The sequence below is a fragment of the Chrysochloris asiatica genome, unplaced genomic scaffold, assembly GCF_000296735.1.
Source record: "Chrysochloris asiatica unplaced genomic scaffold, ChrAsi1.0 scaffold00009, whole genome shotgun sequence".
Classification (NCBI taxonomy): Eukaryota; Metazoa; Chordata; class Mammalia; order Afrosoricida; family Chrysochloridae; genus Chrysochloris; species Chrysochloris asiatica.
This window is the reverse complement of record NW_006408527.1, coordinates 20816569-20836302: the sequence shown is the minus strand read 5'-3', so window position 1 is coordinate 20836302 and position 19734 is coordinate 20816569. Positions and strand designations below refer to the sequence as shown.

At 43.8% G+C, this 19734-nt stretch overlaps 1 protein-coding gene across 1 annotated transcript in view; it reads right to left on the bottom strand.

Moving 5' to 3' along the window:
- Positions 1-8255, bottom strand: part of KDM5B (lysine (K)-specific demethylase 5B) — a 98547-nt gene extending 90292 nt beyond the window's left edge. The window contains exon 1 of the mRNA XM_006834125.1: positions 7943-8255. Coding sequence (XP_006834188.1) covers positions 7943-8146 — 204 coding nt within the window. The 5' untranslated portion in view covers positions 8147-8255. The remainder of the gene's footprint in view (positions 1-7942) is intronic.
- Positions 8256-19734: the final 11479 nt, after the last annotated feature.

The window sequence follows — 19734 nt, the reverse complement described above, 5'->3', positions numbered from 1 at the left end:
ATTCTGCAAGTCTGCCTCCTGGCCACCAGCTCTCAGTCCCTCTCTTTCCATGTCCCTCCCCATCTCTGCCTCCATCTCTGGATAAGGTGCCGCATTCCACTTGTGCTTTACTCTCTTGATGGTCCTAGGGTCCTCTGTTTTTTGTTATAAAACTTCTGCCTTTATAACTGTGAGAGCCGCAATTAGTCATGATAATGATCACTCACTATTGAGACATTAAATCTTATCCCCATCTCTTTTTACCAGACCCATCTAGACAAGAAGAAAACTGTTCAGTGGGGACTCTATCTTCCCCCACACATTCCTAACCTACACTCCCTCTTGAAACTTTGTAGCCTTTATGGTGTGGCTAGTAGATTTGAACCACCAACTTTTTGGTTAGCAATACAATGCTTATCCTACAGAGCCACATCAGGACTCTACAGTTAATAAATGCCAAAGAAATCCTTGTTCAAGGGCATATAATTCTTATGTCTAAAATTACTAATTAACTCAGACTTTTTAAAATCTAGGTATTAACTTCCCAAACTTTTAAGCAAACTTTAATGGGGAGGGGGGGGGAAGAATTTAATATGAATAGTTCAGGGAAATAAATGGCTCACTCACCGATCCCAAAGGTACTTGTTAATAGCCTTTTGTCGGGTTCCTCTTCAAGTGACCCAAACTTAACAGAAACTTCATAAAGTATATAGTTCACTCCCAAACATCTATTCTACCTCATTCTAATATTTTTAGGTTAGCCATAACCTTTAGCACTTAAAACAGGCATTTTAGTGTAATCTTCAAAGAATATCTACTTCCCTTAGAAAAAGAAAAATCATACCACCTTAACACAAACCAAGCAGGAAGCACTGTCCAAGGAGGAAAGCAAGGACTTTTCCTAGGTTAGTGGTTTTAAAAACCTACAGATGGCATTTGGAAAGAGGTACAAGTAGGCTTCATGAACCACACAACACAAAGAACCCAATTAGCCCTTTCATTTTTGTGGCATGGGCTCTCCCTTATTCTCTTCTATAGCCAACCTTAATGTGTCCAATTAAGAGAACAATAATAGGTTACAAAAATCTGTAAGAAGATCCCATTACAGGGCAAAGACCTTCCCGTAGAAAGCCAGAGAAAACCTTACCCCTAGAGCTGATGCCCTGATTTCATATTTCTAACCTGATCCTGGTGTGGCACCATAGGATAAGTACTAACTCAAGGTTAGTTTGAACCTCAAGGTCAGAGGTTCAAACTCACCAGGTGCTCTGAGGAAATCCTATTTATTGTCACTATTAGTTGAACTATGAGTTGGACTCAAGGTCAATTAACAACAACAAATTGAGAAAGGAGTCCGTCCTGGTGTGGCACTACAGGATCATCACTAGGTCACAAGGTCAGTTTGAATCACAAGATCAGTAGTTCAAACCAACAGCCGCTCCTCAGAAACCCTATGCAAGGTGGCTATGAGTTAGAATCAACGCAACGGCACTTAACAACAAAACTAAGAAAGGGAGCATGGTGGCTCCATAAAATAAGCACTGGCTGCAAACCAAAAGTCCGAGGTTCAAGACTGCTCCAGAGTAGATTTAAAGGCTCAGAAAGTTTATGTTGTTGTTGAGTACCATGGAGTGGGTTCTGACTCATAACTACCCTGGCACAGGGTTTCCGAGGCTGCACATCTTTATGGGAGCAGAAAGCCTCATCTTTCTCCCGCGGGACAGCTGATAGTTTTGAACTGCTGACCTTGAGGTTAGCAGTCTGATATGTAACCACTACATTACCAAAAACTCTACACAGGGTCTCAATGAGTCAGAACAAAGGGCACTTAGCAACAACAAACTTAGAAAATGTCTGTTAATGAAAAAAAAAAAGAAAAGATTGCATTACTTGAAACAGACTTAGTTTTGTTTTGTTTTTTAATTGAATAGTTTACAATATTTTTGTTTTTTTAAAAGTAAAGTCTCCCACTGGCAAATTTCTGCCTGCCTGTTTTCAAAAGTATCTTAAACTTCTGGACTTTCTTGTTGTCCCTCTAATTAAGCAAAGTTTATCACTAGCCAATCAACCAGAAATAACTCAAGTGTAGGTCAACAGATGATACCAGAAATTAAATATCTTAGAGACAAAGAAAAAATAAAATTATGAGCTAATAAACATTTAAATCAGAATCTCAAAAATGAAAGCATTCAAATACTGGCTTTAATACAGATCATTAATACTTTTCAATGGCAATTCTCTAGTCATTTAGCTCTGTTAAGTGTGGACTCAAGTTCTGACTCATAGCAGCTGGTGTGGCACTTCGGGTTAATGCACTGGACTGCAAAGTAGCTTGGAACCACAAGGTTCAATAACAACAAAGGAGCCACATATCTTATATGGTGAACTACGTAACAAAATTAGTAGATTTTGTAATGAGATGTGACTAATTTTGCAAATATATGTGACAAAGATTGTGACTCTACCCACCACTAACAAGAATTTCCCTTCCTATGAGGTATATAGGAAGGAGTTCTGGTGGCATAGTGGGTTACACGATAGGCTGCTAACCACAAAGTCATCAGTTTAAATTTGCCTGCTGCTCCGAAGGAGAAAGAGGATGAACTGGAAACTATTCAGGGTCACTAGGATGTGGAACCATCTTGAAGGCTCACAGCAGCAGCATAAGCAAAGGATTTATTTTAAACAGAGCTAAATGACTGAGTCCTGGTGTGGCACTGTAGGATACACACTAGAGACAGTTAACCACAAGGGTGATGGTTCAAACCCTATTGTTGTCATTGTTATTAAGTGCCATCAAGTTGGTTCCAACTTTGTGGTTCAAACCAACCTTTCGGTCCAATGCTTTATCCTACATTGTACACCAATTTAGCACTGATATAAGACATATTTCGCTAAACACCCATGCAAAGAGTACAACAAATGAGGTTAGTTTTGTTTTGCTTAAAGGCAGACATTTGCAAATTAGAATCTAATCTAGTCTGCAAAGTGAGAAGAAAATGGATGTTTTTCTCCTGGGCAGTGTAAACCTAAATGTCTTAAAAATTAGCTTTAAGTGAATACTAGGTTTCTTTTAGAGGTGATAAAAAATGTTCTTTGTGGATATACTAAATACCATTAAATTGTATACTTTAAATGGGTGAATTTGATATGAATTGTTTCTCAACAAGGCTGCTATAAAATATAGTTATGTTTCCATTGCTCATAGATGTAATGATAAGCCTCTTCTCCAAACGTTTAGAATCCCCACTAGAGGAAAGAGTTCATGAAACCAAGGAAATTGAGAAAACAGAGGCCAAAGTCAATCCAACCCCAGAACAGGGTCTATGATAGGCTGTTGTCATTGTTGTTAAGTGTTATCGAGTCAGTTCCGACCCATAGTGACCCTGTACAAGGTTTCTGAGAGTTAGAATGGGAATAAAATGAGCTCTATTACACAGGAGTCCTGGAGTGTCATAGTATCAGCACTGGATTGCTAACCACAGGTTCAAACCCACCAGGCACTCCTCAGAAACCCTATACTATGAGTCACAAATGACTTGATGGTATTTAACAATAGGCCAAACCCTATATAAGAGTTCTGGTGTGGTGCTGTAGGATAAGCACTGGAATGTTAACAGCAAGGTCAAACCCACCAACAGTTCCTCAGAAAGCCTATATGGAACCCACTCAATAGCACTTAACACAGGTCAGAGTAGAAACTACACCACAGATTGTGAACGTCAAGGTCCACGGTTCAACTCTACCAGGTATTTAGAAGGGGATAGAAGGTGATAAGATAAGGCTTTCTGCTCTCTTTAAGATTTAAAGCCTCAGAAACCCTATACAGGGTCACTATGAATCAGAATTGAATATTTTAACAACAGACCTTTATGGAAGCTGGCTGCCCATTCCTCCCTTCAGAGTGGCAAGTGGGTCCCAACTACTGACCCTCTAGTTAGCAATCAAGTGCTTCATCACTTCCAAACAAAAACCTCATAGGACCCTAGAGGACCTTAAGAGTTTCTGAATCAAAATCTTTGCTGGAGCAGATGCCTTAGCTTTCTTCCCTCGAGTGGCTGGTGGGTCTGAAAACACATACCTTGTGGTTAGCCGTCCAGTGCTTACCCCACTGTACCACCAAGGCTCCTTCTTCCATGCAAAGAAGGCCTAAAATGTATATTTAAGTTCCTCCCTGTCAGTAAGTGTGCAACTCAAAGAAGCTGACTGTTCTAAAATATGAAAACAGTTTCATACTTCGGTTATAAATGGATCAAACTAATGACCACAGGAAGTTCAAGTTGAAGTATGTGTGTTCTACTGTGCCACAAGGAGTCCTGGTGTGGCACTGCAGAATAAGCACTGGACTGCTAGGTCGGTTTAAACCTCAAGGTTGGAGATTCAAACTCACCAGAAACCCTATACAGTGTTGCTATGAGTGAGCTGGACCAAAGTCGAATGCACTTAACAACTGTGCCATATGTGGTTTGACTTAAATCCCTACTTTCAGACAGTGTCAAAGAAGACATTTGTGAAATGCACCCATCTGTAGCCAAATATTTGATGTATAAAGGCAAAAAAAAAAAAGTATTTAAACCAAATTTGAGTGATTCAAAAAACTATTTATTGAACAGCCAATTACATTTTTGCCTAATAGTTATACACCTAAAATGATTGTTGTTGTTGATAAGCGCCACGGAGTTGGTTCCGACCCCTATTGACCCTGTACAGGGTTTCCAAGGAGCGGCTGGTGAGCTTGAACCACCAAACTTTTGAGTTCAAACCGACTTTGCAGTCTAGCACATTATTGGTAAAATTAATCATCTCCAAATACCACAAAGTGACATAAATATCATTTGTCCTTGGACATCTAATTATATCAAACATAAAAGTTAAGAAAACCAGAGTCAGATTAGATTAAAAATAGACTTTAGGGAAGACAACAAGCCTGATTATCCTATATGTTGTTATTGTTATATGCCGTGGAGTCGGTTCCGACTCATAGCAACCCTGCACAGGGTTTCCAAGGCTATTAATCTTTACGGGAGCAGAATGCCTCATCTTTCTCCCGCGGTTCGCAGCCCAATTTTTAACCACTACGCTACGAGAGTTCCTTGATTATTCTATATACTTGGAACTAATTTGAAACAAAGGTTTGTTCATTGTTTTTAAACTTTTAACTCTGGATATGAATAATGTCTTCTTGGTTTATTTTGATCACATTTAGCTTATGGTATATTTTCACAAATTTCTGTTAATTCTTATGAACCATATACAAAATACTTTAAAAATCGGAAGTTTTCAGAAGTCAAGCAGCTTTCCTTCATTGAGAAAGCAGCTATAAACTGAAGCAATATAAGTGCCATTAAAAATACAAATAACAAAAGGAAATAAAAGTGCTTAATACTTCTTACCATTTCCTCCTAACAAGTAAAAATATCAATAGGCCAAATCCCTCTTTCAATTCAGCCACTTATGTTCCAAAATCTAAGTGAACAAAAACCATCTAGAAATACAAGCATTATAGTTACCACCATGGAAAATATTTCATACTTCTTGAAGGGTTTTTCTGGTTGCTATATTTCAACTATATTAAACCACTTGTTCACAGTAAGCTTTCCAAAAACAACAGTTTCCAAAACAAAGACTGTTTACATCTCTTAAAAAGCCTTTGTTCCAACAAGGCCCGTCTTCTAGAGCTACAACTTCTGGAAAAATTTCCCTTTTTTGTGGTTATATCAATAATATTCCCAAACTCTTTCCATTTGGCATAGGAGTTTGTTAAACAAAGGAGAAGGCTACTGGCCCCCTCCACACAAAGGCAGTCTCTAAAACAGAGCCTTGGTTATGTTTGGTAAATGTTTGTGCCTCTTTAATACCCTTCCCCTGTTAATACTTTCAAAACAAAATGGTGGCCATCAAGTCTGTCTGACATTCAGACTGGGAAAAAGAAATATAATCACACATTTTACTAAGCTTACCATCAATATGCAAATGTAAGCAAAGATGTGGAAATGGGTAACCAAACCTAACCACAACACCACTATCTTTTCAGGAAAGGGGCCCTATAAAGGCACAGAATAAGAAAGCAAGGCTTACCCCAGCCCCACAATACCAACATGGAGGACAACTCCCTGGATTCTGAATCCTCATATTTTGGTTACCAAGAACTTATCAAACTGCCTATTCAATTCTAAATAAAATCCCACTAATGGAAATGTACAATATTCACAGTCACCCTTTCCAGCATTTGACATAAAAACTAAATGACTAAAATGTTTGAATTATAACCTAAAACCTTGGCTGTAACCAGCCCCGGGTTAACTAACTTCTGCAGGTCTCTTTGCACTCTAAATTTACTTTCCTTCAGCAACAAGAATCAACCTTGTCCACTTCACTGCAAGAAAAGGATCTATTTTTCAACATCTCTCCGTTGAAGCTCGTCAACTTATTTTTTGAGGTACGTTATCTTCACTTTCAAAACTTGATCAGTTTCAAAACTATTTAAAGTATCGGGTCTGGATTTTCAAATTTTTTGAAGAGGGATGGAGGACTAAGGCAGATTTACTCAGGAATCTCCCTCAAAACAGCTTCCCCAAAGAGAAGGATTGCATACAGAATCCCTGCAACACAAAACGTCATTACAAAGAGCAATCTTTAGCGAGAGAAAGGGATTGGGGGGGGGGGGGGGGTCTTCCTTCACTGGGGTGGGGGCCGCAGGAGGAGGTAAGATTCTTAAAACAGTAGGAAAGGCAGTTGAACCTTCTTCCCAACGGTTCCAGTACGTCCAACCACGTCCAACCGTCGTTTAGGTACCTCGGGCTCAGACCACCCCCAAAGGTGGGCAAATACGCAGGATGTAGCAGCACAGCTAGTCCCAGCTTGGGGGGTTGGGAGGGCGGGAGGAGACGAGGAAGGGGGCGCAGACTTTCTTCAGCAGACGTTGTAGCCGTTAGGGCGCACATCTGAAACGCCCCACCCCTCCCACAGCCCCCAGGCCCAAGGCGCGATAGACAGGGCTGGTGGCTAAAGGCGTTTCAGCTCCGGGGAAGGCAGGAGAAATTAGCATTCAGGCTTCGGAAGTATTCACCTCAGAAATAACGCCCTTATGAACGCAGCCTCACCCCCACCCAGCCCCACCAACACAGAACGAGGCTCTCCCGAGAAGCCGAGCGGTGGGGCCAGAGTGGAGTGAGTGAGCGAATGGCAGCGCGGGTGGGCATCGGGCCCACCGCCGCCTAACCAGCCCCCCACCGCCCCAAAACTGCCCCCCCCGACACTTACGCCCCCCACAACACATCCGCTCCGCAGCCAGACCTGCGACTCCTCCCCCGCCCCCGGCAGCGCTGGCCGCCCCCTCCTCGACCCCAGCCCGGGAGAAACCAGTAGGCCCGGGGACGAGGGAGTGGGGGTGCCCTGGTCTGGAGGGTGGGGCGCCCAGGTGAGGGCCGCTCCGGGCCGACGCCGCCACCACACAAAGGACCAGAGGCTCCCGCCGCCATATTGAAAACTTTCCTCCTCGCACGACAACTCGCAACTCCCCCACCCCCACCCCATCACACACCCCCGCACCCCGGGGAAGGAGGCGAGGACCAGCCAGTCGAGCCGAGCCGAGTCGTCCCTCCCCGCCCGCGCCCCTGCCTGATTCCGGGAGGAAACACCCCCTCGACCACCCTCTGCCTCCACTCCATCCGGAACCGAACCCGAGCCCCTGAGCCAGGCCGCACACCCGTCTGCCAGAGCCTCGCGTCCACCAAGCGGGCCCACACGATCGCACTACCAAGTCCCCCACTTTCCCACAGTCCTTCTAGAGAAGCCCCTGTCTGCCTCAACTATCTCCACCGCTATCCTTTGGCAACCCAAAACTTGACGCGGTATCTGAGTGTCCCAGCTCCCCGCACCCGCGCCGCGAGCCGCCCCGGCCCCGCGCCTCCTCGCTCCTTCCCTGGCCACGAGCAGGATCCAGGGTGCTGGCGTGACTCACCGGCGGCGGCCGCACCTTACAGATCCCAGTCTGCTCGGCTATGGGCCGGATCTTGTGGATGAAAGCGAAGGGGTCCGCGAACTCTTCCCAGCTGGGCTCGAAAACCGGACACTCTGGAGGAGGCAGGAATTCGCCCAGCGGGCCCGGACCCCCGAGGGACAGCGCCGGGCGCGGGCCTGGGGATAGCACGGTGGCCGGCTCCATCACCACAGGTCTGGCAGGAGCTAGGAAGGATGGGCTCCGGGACCGTGGCAGCGGACTCCGCTTGGTCCGAGACCTCTGCACACGCGACTCAAGCGACAGCAAATCGGACTTGTACAAGCAACGGCAGCACCTTGGGCTTTTTCAGCCTACGGACGACGACGTCTTTCCACTAACCCACGCCGTGCGCCTCCGCCGCCACGGCGAGGAAAAAGAGTCCCACCCGCCCCCCGCGCCGAGCTCTCCGCCCCGCCCTCAAATCGGGCGGGGCCGGGACCTTTAGCCTGGAGATAAGAGTTTATATTCTTATGGTTCACTTGTGCCAACATTCATTGACTATTTACTACGTGCCAGGAGTCCCTTCCCTCAAAGAGTTAATAGCCTGATGGAGAGGCACATAAATCGATTATTTCAATCAAGTCAGTGCGCTGTGGTCTGTGCCATGAGAGAAAAACAGTAAAACCCAGGGACTGGCAGAAAGAGTCCTGAGAAAAGGAGAAGGATTTTCCTTTCTCTGAACAGATAGAACGTAAGAACAGCATGGATCTAGAAAACAACTGTAATGATAACACGATGAGGCTTTCTGCTCCCGAAAGATTTACAGCCTCGGAAACCTTATACAAGGTCTCTGTGAACCTGAACCGACTTGATGGCACTTAACACATTTTAATACTTGCATACGCTAGGAAGTTATTCTAAATGTTTTTGCAAGATTAATCTACACGAGTTCATTTTACAAATAAGTAAAAGGAACAAGAGGCACAGGTAAATTAGGTAATTTACCCAAACACACACTGATGAATACTCTATATATTGGAAGGTGTGGGGATGTTGTAGGGAAAAGAGTGGTCCGCAGAAATATGACAATTAGAGATTAGAGAGAAGCCACCTACTCAAACAATAATCCATAGAAGAAATGATAGAGCCTAAATTAAGTCAGTGGTGCTATTAACTAGGTGGTGGTGGTTCTTAAGTGCCAACAAGTCCATTCTGAATCACAGCGACCCTGTTTAGGGTTTCCAAGGAGCAGCTGGTGGATTTGAACCACTGACCTTGTGGTTCTCAATCTCATGCTTACCCCATACTGCCACACAAGTGACTTTGAGGAAGTTTGGCTAAAAGAGGTTGTAGAGATAGACAGAAATCCTGCTGGGGCACTGTAGGATAAGCACTCAACCACAAGGTGGGTTTAAACTGCAAGGTCAGCAGTTCAAACTCCTTGGAAATCCTATACAGGGTCACTATGAATCTGAACAGACTTGATGGCACTTAATTAACAACAACAAGGAATCGATTGGTGAAGATCAGTGAAGTCTCATGATTCAGGTACCTAAGTGGATGCTAGGCCATTAGCCTTGCTAGGACATTCCCTTAGATAACTTAAAGAGAAGTCAGTCTGGGGAGGAATATAATGCATTCACTTCTGGATATGTTGAGTTTAAGGTATTCTCTGATACATACAACCACAGTTGTTCAACAGGCTGTAGAATATAAATCCGAAGCATCTGCAGGACACAGATCCTCAGAAAACATAAATGTTAGGACTTTATTTTGCTTGACACCTTGTGCAACTCAGTTAATGTGCTGTATATCCTGGTGCAGAATTGCAGGATCAGAGGAAGACTCATTGACACTTCCTATATGCAGATGACATTACCTTGCTTGCTTAAAGTAAAGACAACTCGAAGCACTTACAGATGAAGGTTAAATACTACATCCTTTAGTATGGATGACTCTTCAACATGAATCAAACAAAAAGCCTTACAACTGAACTGATTAACAAGGATAAATGGAGGGGAGTGGATTAAAGTTAGCAACATTTCCTCCTACTTGGATCAACAATCAATATCCATGAAAAGAACAATCAAGAAATCAAACAATATATTGCCTTGGGCAAATCTGCAAAAGTCCTTTTTAAAGTCTTGAAGTAAAGATGTCACTTTGATGACTAAGGTGTGCCTGGCCTAAGCTTTTCTATTGCCTCATATGCATGCAAAAGTTGGACAATTTAAAAAACGATAAGGGAAGAATCAATGCATTTGTTGTTGGCCAAGAATAGTGAGTATACAGTGGACTTCCAGAAGAAAAAATAAAATCAGTCTTAGAATATAACCAGAATTTTCCTTAGAAGCAAGACTTCAAACTGTTTCAAAACGATTCTGTCATGGCCAACAGAAACAAGGGTAACAAATACATTGCAAAGCAACCAAATACACTGCCAGTAACAATTTGACCTGAGTAGACAAACAGGCAGCAGTGAAGCCCCCTGCTCAAAGATAACTGCCGATATACATTCAAAACAGTGCAGGCGGCCACCATCTTTGAGCAGGGCATGACAGCTGCCTATTTCCTACTCTAGTCAAAATCAATTCTCAGGAGATTTGGTATATTGTCCTTGTTTCACTCTAACATACTTAAACCTTTTCAAACTGCTTCTAAGCCCGACTTAGAAGTGAGGACTTTGGCTTGCTTACTTTGGACATGTGATCAAGATTCATGGTTGAGGAAAAACTTTAATGAGATGGATTGAGACAATAACCACAACAGTGCAATCAAACATACCAAGGATCATAAAGATGGAGAAGGACCCGTCAATATTTTGTTATGTGATACATAGGTCAAGCCCTAGTTAAGTGTTCTGCTGCAATTTAAAAGGTTGGAGGTTCAAATCCACCAGCCACTCCGTGGGGAAAAGGTGTAGCAGTCTGTTTTCAAAAAGAGTTATATAGCCTTGGAAATCCTATGGGGCAGTTCTACTCTGTCCTATCAGGCCACTAGGAGTCCTGATGTGGCCCTGTGGGTTAATGCACTGAACTGCAAACTTTGTTTGAACCACAAGGTTGGCAGTTCAAGCTCACCAGCTACTCCTTAGAAACTCTATACAGAGTCATTATGGTCTGAACTGACTCAAGGGCACTTAATGATATTGAGTCAGAATCAACTCAGTGGCAACATGTTTGGTTTTTTTGTATACATAAGGTCAAGGAGCCTCTGGTAGCATAGTAGATCAGGAGCTGGGCTGCTAACCATGGGAATTCAAATTTACCAGTCACTCTGCAGGAGAAATATAAGGCTTTCTGCTCCTGTAAAGAATTACGGCCTCAGAAACCATATACAGAGTCACTATGAATCAGAACCAACTGGGTGGTACACAACTACCACCACCATACATAAGGTCACACTAGAATCCAGAACAGATTCAACATCGACACCCTGGATTAAGGGAGGATGCCCAGGATCCAGGGAGGCAACCACAGTTAGCATATGGATGTTGTTGTTGTTGTTGTTAGGTGCTATCCAGTGGGTTACCACACACAGTGACCCTGTTGTATAAGGTTTCTTAGGCTGTAAATCTTTAAGGCAGCAGAAATCTCATCTGAGTGAGTGGTGAGTTTGAAGTGCCAAACTTGTGGTTAGTAATCCAGTGCTTATCCTACAGTGCCACACCAGGACTCCTTGGATAATAATAAGTATTATTTGCCTAATGCTTCCTGTATATAAGATATTGTTCTAAATGCTCTATGTATATTAGTTCCTGAGTCTTCACAATAATCCTGTGGGCTAGGAACTACTACTATCCCCATTTTGTAGAGCAAGCAATGGAGACAGAGTGGCTAAATTAGAATTAACAACACTTGAAACACTTGGTTTTGAATATGTGCTACCCTAGGAAAGGAGACAAAGTAAGCTGAAAAATAACTTCAGCATTCAAAAGACCTCTTTTATCTAGGAAGCAGTCAAACTCATGAAAGAATTGTTTGCCAGGACATCCTTAGGGAAAGAAGTCTTTTATTCTTAAGGATTCTTCTTTTTTTTTTTAAAAAAAAAAAGTCTCCTCTTAAACTCTTTCTCAAGGTAACTTTTCCTGCAAGAAAAGTTCAGAAATGTCCTCCAAGAAGGGAATCCCTTTAACTCAAGAGCTTTTAGATCTGGGTAAGTATTTTTCTGCACACCACTGCAATGGAGACTTAAGGAGCAGCTGGAATGCTATTAGAAGAAAATAGTAAATCTTAGTAAAATGTTAATGGTACAATTAGGTAGCGGTATAGAGGAATTTGCTGTAAATTTCTTCTAATTTTGCTGAATGTGTGAAACTTTTTCATGGTGGAATGTTAGAGAAAAATCATCCTTGTTGTTCATCTCTGTGGGCACTCTGTGCTTTTGAGTGTCTTGATGGAGTTGATTTCCTGTCATGTGCTCCCTCTTGGGAGAGCATGAAGACTGCTTTCACCTTAAATGTTTGCATCCTACAAGTCAAGTAGATATAACTTTGAGAAAAACTTTAGACAAATATGAATTGTGACTATTAAACAGTTGAGGTGTACAGGAAGCACAAGCCTAAAAAATCTTTCCCAGTTCTTAACTGTGCCCTAGGACTCCCTCATGTTCCCAACTCCCAAGGTCTCCCAGCAGGGCTTCCATTTCCGGTAATAATCCAAAAGGATGAGATTCTGTTGCTCCTAGATCAAGCATTAGCTGTTTGACCCCCCCCAACCCCTGCCACATAAAGGACCCGACGTGATGTTGAGGAAGCGAAGAGGTTGCCAGAATACTGAAAGGAATCTAGGGTACCAAAAGGACTCTCAGGGAAGAGGATCACTTCGCCACTCCGAAGAAGACGCTTCCCCTTGCCCTTTATGATGTGTGTTTACATGGGCGGAGGGATCCCTCTCCAGCTGACAGCCACACCGTGGCCGGCTCTTCTTTTTTTAAAGAGCCTAGCCACGGGCGGTGATTGGATGCGGTCTGGACCGCATCAGTCTCCGGGGGCGGGGCCCGGGCCGCATTGTCTCGTCTGGGGCCAGTTGGACGCCCCAGAGACCGGACCTGGGCAACCCCTGCCTGGAGGTGCCGGGGCTGGAGCGCCCGGTGGGCTGGGAGCGAGGCCTGGGCGGGGTCATGTTCAAGTTCCCTGGGGAAAGCGGGGTAGGAGTGCAGGCAACCGAAGCGAAACCAAGCCCTGCTCCGAGTGCCACGTCTCCAGGAACCCCCTCCTTACTCTTGGACAACACTCCGCCCCCCACCTGGGCCTCTGTCCCCCAAACCACCCCCATTTATGCATCCCCACATTCTTTGGCGTATTCCGCTGGACTTAGGGGTCTCCATCCTGATCCGACCTTCTCAGTCTCCAGAATGAACGCTACGAACCTACCCGACCCCACCCCCGGACCGTTGCCCCCAAATCTGCAGCCTTCGCCCCTAGATTCAATCGCTTGATGATGCTCTTCTCGTGCTCCTCCTGGCTGCTGCAATGGGAAAGCCATACGCCTGGGTTCCATACTAGGGGAGCGAATTTCTTCTCCGATCCCCACGCACAGCCGTGGGGAATTAGCCCCCAGGGGGTGGGGTGGGGGCAGATCCGCACAGCACGTAGCGCACGTGTAGGGCCCGCTCCCCACCCCCTCCGTCTCAGCGTCCGACGACGACGACGACGACTTAACAGGGCCCTGTGCGTCTCTCTTACGACCTAACCTCCAGCCTCTGGACCTTCCCCTTGCTGCGTCTCTTCTGACACTACACGAAACACTGTACCATCCTTCCATTCTGAGGCCTGCTGATTCTTCTTTCTTTCCCCTTTCCCCCAACTTCCTCAATGCTGGACTTGCCCTTGTCCTTTTAACAATCCAACTCCTATCTTTCCATTTCAATGCCATCTCTCAACAACCTCGGGTGCCCTGGAATGTGTCATGCCAGATGTCGCCTTTGGAAATCTACAAACCCTTGAAATCTCAAAATAAGCTGCAGCCCTTTTGACCTCGTTTTATTTACTTTGTGTACGCCTACTAAGTCTTGTTACTCCCCTATTTCACTGCACTTATAACTTGGTATTTGTGTTATTTCCGCTGGTGTCCCTATGCTCTCCCCCTACACGCGCCTCTCCCACCAAATTGTAAGCCGCTGGAGGGAAAGATTAATGTCTTTATCCCTGGCACCAGACACGTGGTAGATGCTCCACAAATATTTGGTGAAGGGGCGGGGAAATGACCTTGAGTTTCTGTGACTCCGACTAGCTGAGGATGGAGCTTTGAGCAGGACAAGAGGAATCTGGTTCTCCAGCTGAAGCAGGAAAGGATTTCACAACAGATCGGATATAGGGTGTTGGGGAAGCTCACAGAGTGGGGGGCCACCACAGCCGAGATAAAGTCCTGTCCTAGTCATCCTCCCACCCCCACGCCCCTGTCTTTTTCATTTCCCTGGAACTAGCAACGCTGCCTCCTATCATCATCTGAAATGCTGTTCTAGTCTGGAACTGTAGTGCTCCCGGCTAAGCCCTGCCCCCAGGCTGTGGAGGCTGTCCTTGGGGATCAGCTCACACCATGGCAAGGGTCTCATCCCTGGACTTCTGTCCAGGCCCTGGTAACTAAACACCTCTTTCTCTCCAGCCCTGAATCTCTTTTCTTGCTAACTCAGCACAAGGTGCTCCAGGATAACTGCACTCAGTTCTGGGCTTTGGTTTACTGGGTGTGGGGCCCAGAGGGCTAGACCCCTAATATCTGGGCCCCCTCCCCAGGAAGCTCCCAACAGGTACTGGCAAGTAGGACATTCCCATGGTGTTGCCAGCCTTTCTCCTGGGGGCTGGGAGGGTTACCCACACCAAGGCTTCAGGGTGTGTTTCCTCCCGTTCCGGTTGAGCCACTTTAGAAGCCCAAGCCCTGGTCTCCCAAGGTGTAACTTGTGCTGCTCAGGGAAACCAAGAGGGAAACCCAGGTTCCCTGTTCATTCTGGAGCTGTTGCCACCACCTCTAACTCAGGTCTCTGGACTGAGGAGCCTCTCTCAACATGCTCCAGGCCCTTGGATAACTGGAATGTTTGGAATTCTCTGTATCTGGGATAAAAGTCTTCCAGCAGGATGAAAAGGGCTGCAATACCGTCAGAACTTTACAGAGCACCACCATGTCACCATGCCCTTTTGAAATTCACAGTGTTTGTCCAAATCTAACTTGAGTCTCCAGCACAGGGTCTGACACACTAAGTGCTAAATTCAGGTTGCCTTTCTTCTCTCCACTGGCAGGAGACAGGGGTAGGTGGATTGGTGGAGATGTGTGATCAACTGGAAATACTGTACTAACAAAAATAAGATAGAGTCACTGGCCAGGAGTATTTCACAGTCTATTGGACACAACAACTCTGTAAAGTGGTAAGTATTATTATCATGATTTTTCACATGGAGAAATTGAGACTCAGAAGGTTAATTAGTCAAATTCACATATAGGATAATAGCAGAGTCAGGACTGTTATCTTAATACTAGCACCTTTGATCTTCTCCAAACACCAAGCTGGCTTCTTTAAAACTGAGGAAAAGAGCCCTAGAAGTACCATGGCAAATCTCACTTCCTGCTGTTCCTTAGCCTGCCCACATTGATCCATCCACTCTCTCCCCTCTAGGTCATTGTGACTTCCAACTCTTTGAACTGTGATCTATATAGTGATTTTGTTTATATAATAGCAAAAGGTTCACTAAACAATGTTTACCCCCATATGACGATGCACTTAGATGCTGCTTGAGACCCATTAAGATAAATGTGTTGCCCATGAATAGACTGTGACACTAAGTTTGAAAAACTACTGCTTTGAGGTTAGCTTTACCTGCTGTTTGGGTACTTTTCAAGCACACAGAGATCAACAAGTAGTGAGTTTTCACTACTTATACCCATCTAGTCTTGAATTTCAGCCACTATCCCTTTCTCCCCCATATTTAAGGTAGGTCCCTGTAATGGACTGAATTGGGTTCCCTAAAATATGTGTCAACTTGACTGGTCCATGATTCTCAGTGGTTTGGCAGTTATGTAATGGTGTGATTTGGCAGTTATGTAATGATGTAATTATTCTTCCCCCCTTGTATGATCTGATGAGATCCGGCTAACCAGTTGTAATGGAATTAAAGTGGAATGCAACACCCTCACTCAGGCCACAGTCCTGATCCAATGTAAGGAGACTTTCCTTCAGGCATGGCCTACATCACCTTTATTTTTGTTGTTGTTAGGTGCCATCAAGTCGGTACCAATTCATAGCTACTCTGTGCACAACAGAAAGGAACACTGCCCAGTCCTACGCCAACCTCATAATTGTTGCGACTCCTGAGCCCATTGCTGCCACTACTGTTCCAAGCCATCATGTTGGGGGTCTTCCTCTTTTTCTCTGACCCTCCACTTTACCAAAGATGATATCCTGCTCCAGGGACGGGTCCCTCCTGATAATATGTCCGAAGTATGAGAGACAAAGTTTGGCCATCCTGGCTTCCAAGGAACACTCAGGCTATACTTCTTCCAACACAGATTTGTTTGTTCTTGTGGCAGCCCATGGCACTTTCAATATTCTCCTCTAACACCGTAACTCAAATGCATCAATTCTTCTACAGTCTTCCTTATTCACTGTCCAATTTTCGCATGCATACGAGGTTATTGAAAATACCATGGCTTGGGTCAGGCACACCTTACTCCTCAAACTGACATCTTTTTACTCTTCAAGACTTTAAAGAGGTCTTGTACAGCCTATTTGCCTAATGCAATACCTCCTTTGATTTCTTGACTGCAGCTTCCATGAGTGTTGATGATTGAACTGAGCAAAATGAAATCTTTGACAACTTCAATCTTTTCTTCATTTATATGGATGATGTTCACTGGTCCAGTGGTGAGGATTTTTATTTTCTTTACATTGAGATGCAACCCAAACCAAAAGCTGTGGTCTTTGATCTTCATAAGTATTTTAAGTCCTCTTCTCTTTCAGCAAGCAAGGGTGTGTCATCTGCATATCGAAGGTTATTAATAAGTCTTCCTCCAATCATGATGCCACATTTTTCTTCATATACTCCAATTTCTCAAATTATTTACTCAGCATACAGATTGTCATGATCTACACAATCAAAAGCCTTTACACAGTCAATAAAGCACGGGTAAACATCTTTTTAGTATTCTCTGCTTTAGGCCAAGATTCATCGGACATCAGCAATGATATCCCTGTTCCATGTCCTCTTCTGAAACTGGCTTGAATCTCTGGAAGTTCTCTGTCAATGTATGTTTGCAGCCATATCTGTATTACCTTTAGTGAAACTTCACTTGCATGGGATATCAATGATATTGTCCAGTGATTTCCACATTCTGTTGGGTCATCTCTCTTTGGAATGGGCACAAATATGGATCTCTTCCAGTCAGTTGTCCAGGTAGTTGTCTTCCCAATTTCTTGGCATAGATGATTGAGTGCCTCCAGTACCGCATCAGTTTGTTGAAAGATTTCAATTTGTATCCCATCAATTCCTGGTGTCTTCTTTGCTAATGCCTTCAATGCACCTTGGACTGCTTCCCTCAGGATCACTGGCTCTTGATCATACCTCCTGAAATGGTTTTACATCAACCATTTATTTTTGGTACAGTGACTCTGTGTACTCCTTCCATCTTCTTTTGATGCTTTATGCATCACTCAATAATTTTCCAAGAGAATCCTTCAATACCACAAGTTGAGGATTGCATTTTTTCTTCAAGTTCCCTCAGCCTGAGAAATGCTGAGCGAGTGCTTCCCTTTTGGTTTTCTAACTCCAAGTCTTTGTACATTTTGTTATAATATTTTACTTTGTCTTCTCAAGCTGAACTTTGAGATTTTCTGTTCAGCTCTTGTACTTCCTCACATCTTCCATTTGCTTTCCTATCTCTACATTGGAAAGCAAGTTTCAGAATCTCCTCTGACATCTGTTTTGGTCTTTTCCTTCTCTCTTGTCTTCTTAATGACCTTTTGCTTTCTTCCTGTATGATGTTCTTGATATCATCCCACAACTCTTCTGGTCTTTAGTGTCTAATGCATCAAATCTGTTCTTCAGATGATCTCTAAATTCAGGTGGAATATATGCAAGGTCATATTTTGGCTCTCATGGACTTGTTTTCATTTTCTTCAGCTTCAGCCTGAATTTTCATATGAGCAACTGATGGTCTGTTCCATAGTCTGCCCCTATGCTTGTTTTGGCTGATGAGATGGAGCTTCTCCACTGTCTCTTTCCACAGATGTAGTCAATTTGATTTCTGTGTATTTAATCTAGTGAGGTCCATGTGTATAGTCATCTTTATGTTGTTTTAAAAGGCATTTGCAATGAACAAATCATTGGTCTTGCAAAATTCTATCATGCGATCTCCAGCATCGTTTCTATCCCAAGGCCATATTTTCCGACCACTGATCCTTCCTCTGTTTCCAACCTTTGCATTCCAGTTGCCAGTAATTATTAATACATCTTGATTGCATGTTTGATCAATTTCAGACTGAAAAAATTGGTAGAATTCTTCATTTCATAATCCCACTGGCTATAGTGGTTGGTGCATAAACTTGAATAATAGTGGTATTAACTGGTCTTCCTTGAAGGCATATGGATATTATTCTATCACAGACAGCATTATACTTCATGACAGATCTTGATATGTTTTTTTTGATGATGAATGTGACAACATTTCTCTTCAATTTGTCATTCCCAGCATAGTAAACCATGGGATTGTCAGATTTAAAATGGCCAATAACAGTCCATTTCAACGCACTAATGCCTAGGATAACCATGTTTATGCATTCCATTTTTGACAGTTGCCAATTTTCCTAGATTCATACTTCATACATTCCATTTTCCAATTATTAATGGATGTTTACAGGTGTTTCTCTTCATTTTGAGTTCTGCCTCATCAGAATGAAGGTCCCGAGAGCTTTACTCCATTTGCATCATCATGGTCAACTCTACTTTGAGGAGGCAGCTCTTCCCAAGTCGTTTTAAGCGATTTCCAACCTGAGGGACTCATCTTCTGGCACTATATCTGACAGTGCTCCACTGCTATCCATAAGGTTTTTAGTGACTAAATATTTGGAAGTAATCCAGCTCTCCTTCTTCCTAGTCTGTCTTCATCTGGAAGCTTATCTGAAACCTGTCTACCATGGGTGACCCAGCAGGTATTTAAAAATACCCGTGGTATAGCTTCCAGAATCACAGCAACACACAAGCCACCTGTAAGTATGACAAACTTACAGGTAAAATGCTATCTACAACCAACACCATTTTATTGATGTTGCCTATTTCTGCATTACCTTTTATAAGAGATAAAAGATGAGAATAGGGAGAAAGGGACCTCAGTACTACCAAGAAAGAAGAGCTGGGAACAAAGTGCATCCTTTGGACCCAGAGTCTCTGTGCTGTGAAACTCTTAGATCCAGGAGAAGGCTGATAACCAAAATACATGAAAGTCTCCAAGGAACACCAAGTCCACACATGATGAAAGGAGACAGGCCTTCCTTCGAAGTCGACACAGAGAGAAAGCCTTCCCCTAGAGCTGGCACACTGAATTTGGACTTCAAGCCTCCTAAACTTTGAGAGAATGCCACCACTTGTTAGTACTAGATAACTAAGATAGTCCCTCAGAAAGCCACACCCAAAAAATCCACATTGCCATCCAGTCAATTTTGACTCACAGCACCCTCATATATGGCTTCTGAGACTGTATATCTTTACAGGACAGAAAAAAAAACTAATTTTCACCCCATGGTTTGAACTGGTAGGTATGAACCTTTGACTTCACAGTTCAACAGCATCACCAGTGCTCCTTCAAACACTGTACATCATATACAAAATC